Below are 15136 nucleotides of genomic sequence, written 5' to 3' on the forward strand. Positions count from 1 at the left end.
CCCCATTTTTTCGGACATATGAAACAAAACATCGTGGTTATAAACACAAAATCCCTTGGAGGCTTTTCAGCAAGGGAGACACTGAGCAGGCTTAGCAGCCTGGGGGGACACACTGGAGGAGGGCAGGACCAGGGGCTGAGTCTGGGGCAGGTGATGTGCAGGGCAGAATGGCCAGGATCTGTGACCGCCTGTGGGGGATGAGGAGGGAGCCAACGATGTCAACGCCACGCACACTCCTAGCCGGGTGGATGGCCGTGCCCGGCTGGGAACCCGGAGGAAGAGCAGGCTTCAGGCAAGACACTGCGCTCAGCTTTGGACCTGCTGAGTCCAAGGTCCCTGAGGGATGCAGCCCTGGGTCACGGCAGGCAGAATTCTGAGCTCCATTTTGGTGGGGAGATGAGAGAGGAGAAGGGACTGGTCCACAGTCACAGAGACAGGCAGTGTGAGAGCTTCCTGCCTGGGGGCCAAGGCTCCTTCCACCCTGCAAGGCCTCAAGGCTGCCAGGGAGGGGTCAGGGCTTCACCTGGGTGGGTTTTCACCAGGCCATCCCAACCCCAACAAGCCACTGGGGGATTCTTCACCCGGGCCAGCAACCAAGGAAAACCTCCGCCAACTGGAAGTCTCAGTGCAGCTGGTTTTTATTATTAAAGCCAAGATTGGAAAATGGCTGTCCCCCAACTCCCATGACCCTCCCAACCCCCTCCAGATCCATCCCTTTATGTCCTATGAAGGTGAAAACTAGATTTGTCTTGAAAAGACTCAGAAAAGCTCATGCCAAAATGAGAGAATGAGTTGGAACGAAATAGGCTCAGATGGTGGTCTTGGTGTGATTGTGTCGGCTCCACCCACCCAGGATTCCTGGAGAAGACGGCTTGGGGGTGGGGCTGGAGCCCCTGCTCACAGTGCTGTTCCCTAGGGTCCAGGGTGGGCGTCAGGAGCGAAGGCAACGGACGAGGCTGAGCTGGGCCCCGCGCTCTACCCTGCTGAAGCTGGGCCACAGGCTGGTTTTTGTAAAAATGATTAAAAAACCCCAGCCATGAGCACCACCCTCCCCTGAGCAGGGCCAGAGGAGGCGCCAGCTCTGGGCTTTGAGGTCTGAGGCATGTGGCCTCCTGGCCTGGCGTCACCTCCCTGGAGGCAGGCAGCACCCTGAGGGACGCCAGGTGGGCTCCTGGGCCCTGAGTGTGGCCCTTGTCAGCCTCTGGGGCACCAGGAGAGCTTCGAGATGGCTGTCTGCCCTCCTCCCACCCAGCCCGCCTGGAGGCTCTAGGCTTCAGGGACCCTGTGCAACTTTTGCTCTTTGGATTCCAAAGATCTGAACTTCTCCTCCAGCACGGGTGCAGCAGGCTGGAAGTGGATGACAGGCTTGATCTGAAAGACAGTGAAGCCCTCCTGATTCTTCTGGTTAAACAGACTTACCCTGTGTTCCAGCTCGGGGCTGGTTTGGGCAGAACACGCTGGGCTGGGCTGGGAGAGGGGAGCTGGGTCCAAGGCCTTCTGGGACGGGCAGGGGTCCTCCGACAGGGAGGATAGCAGGTCCTGGACTGTGGCCTCCGCCATTTGCTGCTGGGGTAGTGGCCGCAGTGGCAGGGGAGAGGGGCTGGGCTTGGAGGACGGCTCCTCGCGGGCAGTGCTGCAGTCCGTGGAAGAGCCCAGTGTCTGGCTGCTGTCACTCTGGGCCCGGGTGACAGAGCTACGAGTAGAGTGGGAGAAGCTCTTGGAGGTGGCACTGGCGCAGGTGCCATTGCTGCCAAGCTTCAGGGGCACATCGACCGAGAAGAGGTCAGAGGAGATGTTGGGCTGGTGAATGTCTATGGCAGCTGTGGTGACCATGCACACGGCTGGCTCTGGGACACCACTGTCTGCAAGAAAGGAGAGGATGCCAGTCACACTTCCCCTCTGCCATACCTCTGTGGACCCTCCATGAGGGCAGTGTGAGCTGAACGAGATCTAGGAGCAGGGCTGGACGCTGGGCATTGTGGATGGGCTTGGTTGGGGGAGGCCTTGCTAAATGGCTCAGTTCTCCAATATTCACCGCCCTGCCCTGAGGGAGGATGGTGCCTCCCTGTCTTGCTGAACTCAAGTGCGGACATGTGACATGCCCTGGCCAATCATCTGTGCGAACTGACCCATGGCATTTCCTGGGGGAAGCTCCATCAACCAGACGTGATTTGCCCTGGCAGTCAACAGTGCTCTAGAATACATGGTAGCTGTTCTGCCTGCTGGGTGCTAGAGTCAAGATGACAACCTGGGAGCAGAGCCCCAAGCCAATCTGCCATGGGCCTTTGCTGATTTACGTAAACCACCGAAATGTGGGGCTATTTGCCAGGCAGCATAACCTAGCCCATCCCGACTAACTCAGAAAAGCTGGTGCCAGGACAAGGAGTTTGGGCTTCATGGTCAGAGGGAATCATTCAAAATTTTCAATGGGGCTGGTGTACAGGTGACATGACCAGAGCCGTGCCTTCAGAAGACTGATTAATCTCTGTAGGACGCACTGCAGGGGGAGGACAGAGGACACTTCCGAAGGTCTTGACTCTAAGTGAGAGGTACCAAGGGGCCCAGTTACAGTGGGTGTAGTATGGACAAGGTTTCTCCCCAAAGTTGTGGGGAGAGTGGATTGGGGGAGAGGTCCGGGCTAGAGATGGTGGCCTTTGAAATCAGCAGATTGGACGAGGCTTTGAAAGAGGAGAGAGAAGAGGGAAGAGGCCTTTAGGGGGCTAAATTGTGAAAAGAAAAAATTCAAACGCATTCTACACGTCACACAACACAACACTCTAGCCTTACAATGGAGTAGTCAAGGATTTAAGGGCTATGAAATCCAAACTACAGGGGCCGGCCCCGTGGCTTAGCGGTTAAGTGCGCGCGCTCCACTCCTGGGGGCCCAGGTTCGGATCCCGGGCGCGCACAGACGCACCGCTTCTCTGGCCACGTTGAGGCCGCGTCCCACATACAGCAACTAGAAGGTTGTGCAGCTGTGACATACAACTATCTACTGGGGCTTTGGGGGGAAAAATAAATAAATAAAATCTTAAAAAAAAAAAAAAATCCAAACTACAAGATACAAGACCTTGGCTAAGGAGAAACGAGACACTGAAGGACTGGTATTATTTTAGAACTCAACCTTTCCCATAAGTGAAAACCACTAGGTTCCCCGAGACTTTTTCAAGTGCAAGAATGAAACATAAATGAAGCAAGGACAAGCCCAACACCTGTTGCCTCTCAAGGCCAATTATGCTGTTATCTCAGCCCCACCCTGCTCATCCCTGAAGGTTCTCAGGTTGGGAGGCGCTGAGGGCACTTAGGTTTCTAGATGCCAGCCCCCTCTGTATTTCGGGCCCACACGCAGCCCTCACTGGCAGTCACAGAGCGCTCCACCCCGCATCCACAGCTCCTGCACTGGAGCTTCCCGGGAGCCAAAGCTACAGGTATCTGAACCTTGAACTCTGCCTGCACCCCAGAGGGCACGCCAGGCTGAGCTGTCCCTGCTCTCAACGTCAGGGTGTGCCAGGATCACATCTGGCATGGGGCCGCACAGAGGTTCTGGTACATGCAGAACAGCCCCGACACGGACTCACCACTGCTGGGCCCATTGTAGTACTGGCTGATGTAGCTGTTCATGTCGTCTTTCACCGTGGCTTCTGCGGAGGAGGGGACAGAGAAGGGAGCGTGACGCCTTGCCAGCAAGTCCAAGAGGCAGGGGCAGTGGCCAGTTGGTGCTCCTCCCCCCGTCCTCCCGTCCCCACTCCCATCACCAGGAGAGGAGGCACCTGCCTCCCAGAAGCTCTCTGCCACTTGCTAATCCTCCATGGAGACCACATGTCTCATTTGCCCCAGGGCTGCCCTGGACTGGATGTCAGGGACCCAGGTTCTGATGAAGCATCTAGCTTGATGTGTGATGTGGACAGGACCCTTTCCTTCTCTGTCCTCAGTTTTCCCCCCAGCTCTGAGATGAGGGGTGTGGAAATGGTTCTTGAAGGCTTTCTGATGGCCTGAGTCTGTGAATCCACCTGAGGTTCTCAGGGTCACTAGAAATGCTGTCCTCAGTGCAAAAGCCTCAAAGCCCCATTTGCAGCCACAGAAAGCAGCTGCAGAGGCCGACCGTTGGCTCAGCCCATCTGAGGACCCCGTCTTCCATGCAGTATGGGGGACCGGGCATCCCCACCCCCTACACAATCCTAGCACATGGTAGGTGCTCAGTAAATAGCTAGTGAATGAATAACGAATGAGGAGGTGTAAAGCCGTCCAGGTCAAGGGAGATGACATGGGAACAGGGTCTCAAAAAAAAACTGGTTCATCATCCTGATGGGAGTGTGGAAGGAATGGGAGAGAGCAGAGGTGAGAAATTCAGAGTGGCCTGAGAATGGGAGGAAAAGCAGATGATGGGAGACCCTAAAAGCCATCCTAAGGAGCTTGGCCTTGTCCCAAGGACAATGAGGAACCACAGGAAAGTTTGAATATGGTCAGGTGTGAGTCACTCCCAGGGTGGTAGGGAGAGTGGTTTGGAAGATGCCAGACTTTAGGCAGGGAGACCAGAGACTACAATGCTCAGGTGAGGGATGACAGGCCCTGAGAGAGGGTGGCTGGTACCTGATGGGACAGAAGGGAGGGATGAGGGTCAAGTGATAATTAGGAGGGACCTGGCAGGGACTGGAGAGTGGCAGGATGGAGACCCTCAGTTCAGTTTGGCAACTTGTCAGCCTAGCTCAGGGGTTGCTTCTTCAGCAACTGTCACCTCCCCAGGTCCTGGGGTCCTGGAAGGGTATCAGAATCAGACCTAGTTTCAAACCCGAACTCCACCATAGGTTAGCTAAATGGCCCTCTCTGAGCCTCTGTTCCCTTGAGTGTCAAATGGGTATAATGATATCTACTCTCCAGAGCTGATAAGGAGATTTAAATGAGCCAGGGAGGGGCCGGCCCCCTGGCTTAGCGGTTAAGTGCTCGCGCTCCGCTACTGGCGGCCCGGGTTCGGATCCCGGGCGCGCACCGACGCACCGCTTCTCCGGCCATGCTGAGGCCGCGTCCCACATACAGCAACTAGAAGGATGTGCAACTACGACATACAACTATCTACTGGGGCTTTTGGGGGAAAAAAACAAGGAGGAGGATTGGCAATAGATGTTAGCTCAGAGCCGGTCTTCCTCAACAAAAAAAGAGGAGGATTAGCACGGATGTTAGCTCAGGGCTGATCTCCCTCACCAAAAAAAATAAATAAATAAATGAGCCAGGGAATGTCAGATTCCTGGAGTGGGGTCAGGCATAGGAAGGCCTTCAACACACGAGCGTCTGGGCCTTCCTCTCCTGTGGAAGTCTGAGGGAGCCCACACCCCTGGGGGCTGCTCCAAGAAGCCACGGTCTACAGGTGACTGGACCCCATGCTTTCTGTGGCTGCCTTCCCCGGCACACCTGAGATGGCTAATGGCTGCGGAAGCCAATCTGCCTTGACACTGGGAGGTGGTGGGGCAGCACACATGGAGTACCTGGCTCTGAAAAGCTTTTTTGGCCTTTTTTGATCTTTAATTGCCTGCAGGTCAGAGGTGTGTTTTGCATTAATGCCTGAGCTGAGGGAGGGTCCCCAGGCTGGCTCCAGGCCCTGCTCCAGGATCAGCCGGCAACACTCTCTCAGAATCAGACAGCAACGTGGTTCTCCATGGCCCTTCATAATTTATGTTGTAAATGCTGTCTAGCCCTGCAGGCCACCCTAGGAAGTGGGAGGTGGCTGGCGTGGCCGCTCCTAGCAGGCAGTGCGAGGCAGAGGGCCACTGGGCCCACTGGACCAGACAGGAGGTTCTGGTCACTTATCTTGGTTTTATCCTGAGACCACGACTGCAGGCACTTGTGACATGGCTGCAGAGGGCCATGTGACATGGGCAGGACTATGAACTCAGGTATCCACAGACCTATGAACCTTTATCCCAAGGGAGCTACTCGCAGGAAGTGGCCTGGGGTGAACGAGAAAAACCCAGACCCTGGGTTCTTGTCCTGGTGCTGCCACTGGCCCGCCATGGGAGCTTGAGCAGGTCATCTCCTCTCTGGGCCTCAGTTTCTTCATCTGTACCCAGAGGCGGCTGGCGAGGCTCTTACAGATTGTGGCATGGCTGGGCTAGCCAGCTCCCAACACCTCTGCCAGCTCTGCAGTTCCAAGAGCCGAGAGTCAGGGCAGAGTGAGAAGGGACTGGAGGCATCTGGGCTATCCCCTAACTCCCAGTGCAGGAATCACTTCAACACCTGCCTGATGGGGTCTCCCCACCACGGCCTGCACACCCCAGGGAAGAGAGCTCCAAGCTCTTTGTCAAGCAGCTCTGATAATCAGCTGTGGGCAACTTCTCATTCATTTGTGCTCAGTAGGATCGCAGTATGCCCGACCCTCTGCTGGGTACTGAGGCCAGAAGTCCCTGCCTCCAAGGAGCACAGCCAGGGCCTCCCTGGGACATCTATTTCTTGGTCAAGCAGCCAATCTCCATTTAATCAAGAAGTGCCTACTATGTGCAAGCCTTGCAGATACTGGTCCTGCCTTCCACAGGTACCAAGGCTAAGCGTATTCCTACTCACAGTATATGACAGACCTTCCAACACTTAAAAAGCCCTCACATCCCTGCTGAGAAGTCTCTTCTCCCAAGAAATGACTGTCCATTTTCCACCTCTCCTCAGTTTTCCAGCCTTTCCACTCTGAAGGCTTTACTATGGGCTCCAGATGTGACCAAAATGTGGGGGGAGGTGGAGGGAGGGAGCTGGCGTTTACTATGTCCTTCAAAACTCCAGACCGCAGGCTCGGCATTTCACACACTGATCTCCTTTGATCCTCACCACTGCCCTGCAAGGCTGGGATTATTTCATAGACCGGTCCTTCCCAAGATCCAGCATGATCATTCCCTTAATGCAGCCTAACATCCTCCAAGTGGGTTTAGCAACCGCCCTGCTCTGCTGACTCATGAGCTTGTGGCCAACGGAGACGCCCAGGTCTTCTCTGCAGGAGCTGGGGCCAGACCAGGCCTTTACCACGCTGTAGTGTGTAACCCCCAAGGAGGACTTCACATTTATCATCCAGGCAAATGTCAGCTTGTTGGTTTCAGCCCAGAGGTGCAGCCTGCTGAAAGCAATCTGAATCTTGGTTCAGTTTACTAAGGTATTAGATCTGTCTCCTATCTCCGTGTTGACTATTTATTTGAGGATGCTCACATCTTCATACAAGCTGTTGATAAAAATAACCTAGGCCAGGTGACCTTTAGACCAGACATCTCCCCTGAGCTACTGACTGGTCTGGCCAACTGGACAACTTCTCCTGGATGAACTCCAGCTACCTCTCACTCAACATGTCCAAAAGAGAACTCGGTTTCTCCTTCCATCTTGGTGAATGGTTCCCTTGCCCATCTAGGCTGGGACTCTAGTCACTTCTCGGTGCTTCCTCCCTTTCCTTACCAACAACCCAACTTCTACCAAGTCTGTGACCAGGTGAGGGACCCCCGATGCCCTCTGTTTTGGCCCTGTGGTCCAGCCTTAGGTCAGACCTCATGCTTTCCCCTTTGGACTCTCGTTGTGCCTGTGGGTTTACTGAATGGGACTGCTTGCTCCATGGATATACCTGACACAGAACCTAGGTCCCCAGGTGGCCACTGGTGGTCTGTCCAGTCTGCATTTGCTCCTTCTGCTCCAAACCCGTCCCCACACAGGGGCCTCAGAGTGAGCTTGAAGATGTAAGTCTGAAAGTGAGGCCTTCCCGGACTTCTCTAGCAGCGCTGACACTGGTGCTTGCCTGCTCTCTGCTTCAGGCAGGCCTTCTTCTCCAGAACAGAGCACATGGGCTGGGGTTCTGTCCCCACCCGCACAGGGGCCTGAAAGCCTTTGAGGGCACATTTTACTCAGAGTCTCCCCAGCACTTAGCATGGGGCTTGGCGTATGCCAGCCGCCAATAAACAGAGTGACTGGACAGATGACTACCTCTGGGTCAGAGCCCGCAGGACCTCCCAGGACCATTCCCCTCACCCTCCAGGATGCTGTTTGCACCGTTCAGCATGCAGCCTCGCTCCCCATCCCTGGTACTTCTTGTCCAGAGACTAGTGACTGTTGGGTGTCTGGGAGCTTGCGGGTAGGGAGGGGAGGCAGGCACAGATGCTTCTGGCCAGGAACAGGCCACCAGTCAGCCTCCACACAGGGCTGCCCACCTTCCTCCTGAGAATAGCTCTCTGCCCCAGGGTTTGTTTTGATTTGGCACCAAGTTAGGGCCAGGTAGGAACCAGCCCACAGAAGGACTGAGCTGGCTGACCCTGGAGGGTCAAGAAAGAAGGGTGAGTACAAACAAAACAACCCCAGGTGCCAACCCCAGCTCTGCAGGCACTCGCTGTGTGGTCTTAGGCAAATCCCTAGACACTCTGAGCCCCAGCTTCCTCACCTGTAACACAGGGACAAGAAATACCTACATGCCCGTCAGCTGTCAGATTCACGGAGATAATGAATGTCAAGTCTGGCCTGGGGCTACCCCTCACCTCCTTGAACTCCTGGCCCGTGGAGCTCCCTGCCTGCCCCAAAGTCTTGAGTCATTTCTATGGCAGCTGCTGCAGCTGCTCTAAGCTGCCCAATGACTTTCCTCCAGGGCTGTGAGGACTCTGCAAACCCATCCTGACTAATCCTCTTAAAGCCAGCTGAGTGCTGCGATGGCAACGCTCATTATGTTGGTTTTGCCACTTGGGTGGAGCCCCAACCTGCCTAGTGAGGCAGAGGTGGAGAGAAAGGGCAGTGAGTCAGTTGGGCCTCCTGGAGGTGGCGGGACGGGCCAGGCAATGGGACAGAGGGTGCCAGGACCGCATGTCCACGCGTCCTGTGCAGACACAGGCCCCAAAGCCCAGAGGGAGAGTTCTGGTTTGGGGCTCCTGCTCCCAAACTCCAATTAGCTGCTCCATGGCTTGGCAACCCTCACTGAGGAAGGACATTAACATTCACTGAGAGTCTGCAGTGTACCAGGCATGAGAGCTGTGCATATGACCGAATGCCCAATCCTTCTCAGTGAAGATGTGCTTCTGCTAGTATTGTCATTTTGGAAAAACTGGGGCTCAGAGACAGGACCAGCTGCATAATTGTGGAGCCCCCTGTTCAAAAAGCATTAAGGCCCAGGGCCGGCCCCGTGGCTTAGTGGTTAAGTGCGTGCACTCTGCTGCTGGCGGCCCGGGTTCGGATCCCGGCTGCGCACCGACACACCGCTTCTCTGGTCATGCTGAGGCCACGTCCCACATACAGCAACTAGAAGAATGTGCAGCTATGACATACAACTATCTACTGGGCTTTGGGGGGAAAAAATAAATAAATAAAATCTTTAAAAAAAAAAAAAAAAAGCATTAAGGCCCAGAAATAGACCCATGCATATATAGTCAATTAATTTACAACAAAGGAACCACGAATATACAATGGGGAAAGGACAGTCTCTTCAATAAATGGTGTTAGGAAAACCAGACAGCCACATGAAAAAAGAATGAAACAGGGCCACTATCTTACACCATACATAAAAATTAACTCAAAATGGATTCAAGACTTGAATGTAAGACCCGAAACCATAAAAATCCTAGAAGAAAACATAGGTGGTAAGCTCATTGACATTGGTCTTGGCAACGATTTTTTGGATTTGACACCAAAAGCAAAGGCAACAAAAGCAAAAACAAACAAGAGGGACTACATTAAACTGAAAAGCTTCTGCACAGAAAAGAAAACCATCAACAAAATGAAAAGGCAACCTACTGAATGGGAGAAGATATTTGCAAATCATATATCTGATAAGGGACTAATATCCAAAATATATAACGAACTCATACAACTCAATAGCAAGAAAAAAAAATCCAATTAATAAATGGGCAGAGGATCTGAATAGACATTTTCCCAAAGAAGACACACAGATGGCCAACAGTACATGAAAAGATGTTCAACATCACTAATCATCAGGGAAATACAAATCAAAGCCACAATGAGATATCACCTCACACCTGTTAGAATGGCTATTATCAAAAACACAAGAAATAACAAGTGTTGGAGAGGATGCAGAGAAAAGGGAACCCTTGTGCTCTGTTGGTGGGAATGTAAATTAGTGTAGCCACTAGGGAAAACGTTATGGAAGTTCCTCAAAAAATTCAAAAAAGAACGACCATATGATCTAGCAACTCCACTCTGGGTATTTACCCAAAGAAAACAAAAACACTAATTTGATAAGATATATGCACCCCGATGTTCACTCCAGCATTATTTACAATAGCCAAGAGAAAGACAAATACCATATGATCTCACTTATATGCGGAATCTAAAACAAAAACTAAAACAAAAACTAAAACAAAAACACCCCGAGCTCAGAGATACAGAGAACAGATGGGTAGTTGCCAGAGGTGGGGGTGGAGGGTGGGCAAAATGGGTGAAGTGGGTCAAAAGGTACAAATTTCCAGTAATAAAATAAATAAGTCGTGGGGATATGATGTACAGCATGGTGACTATAGTTAATGATACTGTATTGCGTATTTGAAAGTAGCTAGGAGAGTAGATCTTAAAAGTTCTCATCACAAGAAAAAAAAGTTTTGTAACTACGTATGGTGACGAATGTTAACTAGACTTACTGTGGTGATCATTTCGCAATATAAACAAATATCGAATCATAACACTGTACACCTGAAACTAATATAATGTTATATGTCAATTATACCTCAATTTTAAAAAAAGCATTAAGAATTTCAAGACAGTGATAGCAGAGCATTGAACAAAGTATGAGGCCCTGTGTGACCGACCCCACGGGTCAACCCTATGTGAAGCCAGCCCTGCTCAGAGAGGTTAAGTAACTTGTTCAAGGCCAAGTTGAGATTCAAACCCAGCCCTGAGTCTTAAACCCATGTTGTTGCCTCACTAACACCTACACCCTCTGCCCTGTGGGCTGCCTCCCTACTTTGTGTGAGGCCCTCCCAGGTCTAGTCCTACAGCTCTGGGGCTCCCCCAGGCCCCAGTGCCCCCCATCAGGCACACACATTAGGAGGCCAGTGCTGGCAGAAATCCCGACTTGCTTCCATTAGCACACGCCTCTCCTCTCCCAAGGGTAAACACTGGTGCCAGCTCTGCTTGGTAGAGGGAAGGCCCAGCCCAGCTGGCCTGGTGCACCTCTGTGGTGGTTTCTCTGAGCTCTGGTGCAGCATGGGGGACGCCGAGGTTCGCTGTGATATATGGTGAAAACCATGGCACTCCCACCAGGGGCTGTAATTCATAAGTTATGGGCGAGCTTCAAGACTAATAAATTTGGGAGGGAAGTATTAATGACTACACAGGGGCACTGTGAACTTGGCAGGCCCCAAAGCCTGGAACTTTGCAGCCTGGGTTTTAAAAATGATTTGTGCTGGAGCAAGTCTAAACAGAAGCTGGCCGGCGTTAGTCTGACTGAGACCCGCTGGCAACTGTTGAGACTGCCGAGCCGCTTCTTCCTGCTGGGCTGGGGCTGGCACTCCCGCCCTCCTGGGCTGCCCTCCCCCAGGGAGCAAGGCCCCCTCCCGAGGCTCCTGTGACTTACTGCTCCTGTCTGCAGGTTAATCCCCAGATTGTCTGTGTACTATTGTGACACAGTGGGCCTCAGAGCCCTCGCTGGCCTGAAGGTCATTGTTACCAACAAACACTGCCCTTTCTCCATCTCCAGAGTGGCCCAGAGCGCCCCTAGCTTGTCCGGCCATAATTTCTAATGTCATGGAAATCCCTCCCTGGACATAGCTCCTGGGCAAAGAGAGATCAGCAGGGGGATGCCCTGTCTCCCTAGCCCATTCAAGGCTGTGAATCACGCATGTCACTTGCTAGCCCCAGTGCTTCTGCCCTCCGCCTCAGAAGTGCTGGCTTTGCTGTTGACGGCTCTGGGGGTTGGCTGTGAGGTGGTGGATGGGGAATGCACTATGAATGGCTGTGTAAGCTGGGGCAGGCGCAGGGCAGGTGTGCATCTAGAGAGCTGGGAGGTACCAAGGGGATGACACAGAGGAGATAAGGGAGAGCAAGGGTGTGGTTCCAGGGCTAGATGGGAGGGGCGTTTGCAACTGCTCCCACGGTGCTTGTTTGGCATCTCTATGGGAGGCCTGAGTGCCTTGTTCAGACCTCCCCCCCACCCCACCCCAGTTTCCAGGAGGGTCAGCACAGACCCCATGACACCCTGGTTGGTGAAACACAGCCGATCAGATTTATCCTGAGTGGGTTTCAAGTCTGACCCAGTTTTCTCCGTTCTTATCCTACCTCCCTCCCCTTCCTCCTGGAAGCCGCCCACTAAGGAGACTGCAGAGAGAGGAGGAGCAGCATGGAGAGGGAGGCGCTCAAAGCTTCATAGCACTCCCGTGGGATTATTTTCAAGGCTTGGCTTGTTTGCAGACTCTCCAAGCCCAGATCTCGACTCCCTGTGGGCCCAAATGTGGCATCAGGTGTCCAGGGTCTAGAGGTCATTGGCTGAGGGACAATAATGGTCATGCTGTTATCTCAAGAGCTAAGGATCCTGATGAGACAGAGAGGTGCTGCAGAACACATGGCTGTACCAGAAGTGCTCGTCTGAGCTCAGATGTTTAAAGGTGGGTACACCTGAAGAGAGAACAGCACAGAGCTCGCCACTGCCGTGGGCAGAGCAGGGAGGCTGTCCAGCAGGGACAGCAAGGAAGCAGCTCCTCTGGTCCTCTGGAGCTCCCTCTGCTCCATCTAGGGGCAGATCCTGGAATGGGCTGGGAGACTGTAAACCCACTCCTCCCATCCTTGGGAAGCAAGACAAAGTAGGCAAAAGTTGCTGCTGACTTCCAGAAGAGCTTTCAAAAAGAATTATATTCTTATATTCCAGATTCCACAAGCTCCAGCCTGAGGAGCTGAAAGCCAAGAGTGGGGTTTCTGGAGTGGACTGTTGCCAGAGGGCCTCTGAGCTCCGAGAGAAGACGCAGGGTTGCAGGGACTCACATGGGAACAAGTGATGCCTCGAGCCTTCTTTTGTTCTTTGATCAGTTATGGGCTTGCAGATTACATTCCATGGAACAAACTCTATGGTGAGCCTGCTGAGGGCCAGGCCTGGGCGGGCCCTGGAAATAAACAAGTCAGGGGGACACACACATAAATGCTCATGGCAACCGGGCACGAGCGGGCCTGGCGGGAGTTCATGTAAGGTCTAGAGGGAAGGGTGTGGTGACTGGGAGCTCACTCGGAGATGAGCTTTAAGCATGAAGAGAAGTTTGGCAGGCAGGCCTGGCCTGCCAGTGAACAGCATGTGGAAAGGCTCAGAGACACACAGCTGCACAGAACACTTACAGAACGAAATGACGGTATTTTTCATTTGACTAAAGTGAAAGTGAAGACGGAGGAGAAGGAGACGAGGCTGGGGAGGCAGCCAGAGACAAGGTCATCAAGGGTCTTATATGCCACTTGTCATGGGTTGAATCATTGTAGTCCCCCAAAATTCACATGCTGAAGTCCTAACCCCCAGTACCTCAGACTGCGACCTTATTTGGAAATGAGGTTGTTGCAGATATAATTAGTTAAGATGAGGTCATGCTGGAGTAGGGTGGGCCCCTAACCCAATATGACTGGGGTCCTTATAAAGAGGAAGATTTGGACACAGACACACACACAGGGAAAACACCATGTGAAGAGGAAGGCAGAGATCATGATGCTGCTTCTACAAGCCAAGGAACACCAAGGATTACCAGCAAACCACCAGAAGCTAGGGGAAGGCCTGGAGCACATTCTCTCTCACAGCCCTCAGAGGAAACCAACCATGCCAAGACCCTGATCTCAGACTTCCAGCCTTCAGAACAGTGAGACAGTAAACTTCTGGTGTGGAAGCCACTGGCTTTGCAGCACTTTGTTTTGGCAGCCCTAGCAAATACCAGCCAAGGAGTTAAGTTGGGCAGTGACATGAAAGATTTTGGAAAGATCACTCCGTGCGTGTATGTGTATGTGTGTGTGCGTGCAGTGGGGACACAGGACTGCAGAGGGCACCTGTGGGGGCAACGCTGAGGTCAGGGAGCTGGGCAAGGTCCAGAGATGAAGAAGGGGAATGTTTCAAGACACAGACAGGCAGGCAAACCAGCAAGAACTGGTGATGGGTCGTGAGTCAGTCTACAAAGCCTGAGAAACCCAGAGTAGAGGCAGGAATCAAACAAGCTACAGCTGAACCCAGATGAATGTAAAATTCTGCAGGAGGGCTTGGTACAAAAGCCAAGGATGGGCTTTGGGGACACAGGACTCGGCAGAGCCATGTGGGGAACACGTGGGTCTGGGTCAGCTGTGAGCTCAAGCCAGGCAGCCACCACAGGGCTCGGGAGCCTTCCAGCCACATCACGGGGGTCTCGGGTCCAGAACAAACAAACAGGGCGGCCCTTCGGCACTCCACCCTGGTCTTGCAGCTCCCCCAAGAACTGCCTTTAGCTCTGGATGTCACTCTGAGAGGGACCAAAACAACGGAATGCTCAGGGAGGGTCAGTACAGCAAGAACTCGGAGAGCTTGTCCCCTGAGGATTGGCTGTGGGAATGCAGGTGATCGTCTCTGGGGGAGAAAACACGTAGAGGCCAGTCTCTAAAAGGATGCCTCAGCTGGGAGGACCCCTACCAGACCTATGCATAAAAACTGTGGCCAAGTGGGAGGGCCAGGTGCCAGGGGGTAGACCTCAGCTCAGTCTGGGAAGAATTTTCTAATAGGCAGAGCCATCTGAAGTTGGGTTGTCATGGGCTTCCCTGTGAGGTTTGGAGCGCCTGTTCTTAGAGGAAGGTAAGCTAAGGCCTCTTGGCAGGGGTTACAGATGGGATTCACACATCAGCTAAAGGGTTGGACTCAGAAGTCCCTCCTAGCCCCCAAATTCTATAGTTCTAAGATCTGAAGGTCTCTCAAAAGATCATAAGAGCAACCACCCCACTCCCTAAAACCTGCTCACAGTGCCTCACAGCCTGCAGGGCTTTCTCACCTCTATCAGCTCCTCATACCTCCTGTGAGGCAGACGGAGCTGGAGTTAAGAGCCCACTTTACAGAAGGGAACACTGAAGCCTCGAGTCATCGAGCTGGGGAGTGGCAGAGTCTGGAGCTCTGGCCTCCCCACCTGCCCAGCCCTGCCTGGCTGTCCTTGCTGCCCCGGCAAGGGGAACACGGCACGCCAAGGTGCAGGGGGCCCTAGATCAAGCTGGG

The 15136-nt window shown here is 53.2% G+C and overlaps 1 protein-coding gene across 2 annotated transcripts in view; it reads right to left on the reverse strand.

The window, feature by feature from the left end:
* Window positions 1-701: 701 nt before the first annotated feature.
* TMEM266 (transmembrane protein 266) overlaps window positions 702-15136 on the reverse strand; it is a 117768-nt gene continuing 103333 nt past the window's right edge. For both annotated transcript variants that reach the window (XM_087428761.1, XM_004421856.3), the window contains 2 exons: window positions 3579-3641; window positions 702-1862 (listed from right to left, as the gene is read on the reverse strand). In XM_087428761.1, coding sequence (XP_087284887.1) covers window positions 1267-1862; window positions 3579-3641 — 659 coding nt within the window. In that variant the 3' untranslated portion in view covers window positions 702-1266. The remainder of the gene's footprint in view (window positions 1863-3578; window positions 3642-15136) is intronic.

This window comes from Ceratotherium simum, chromosome 3 (genome assembly GCF_057802395.1).
Source record: "Ceratotherium simum simum isolate JZ-2026a chromosome 3, ASM5780239v1, whole genome shotgun sequence".
Lineage (NCBI taxonomy): Eukaryota > Metazoa > Chordata > Mammalia > Perissodactyla > Rhinocerotidae > Ceratotherium > Ceratotherium simum.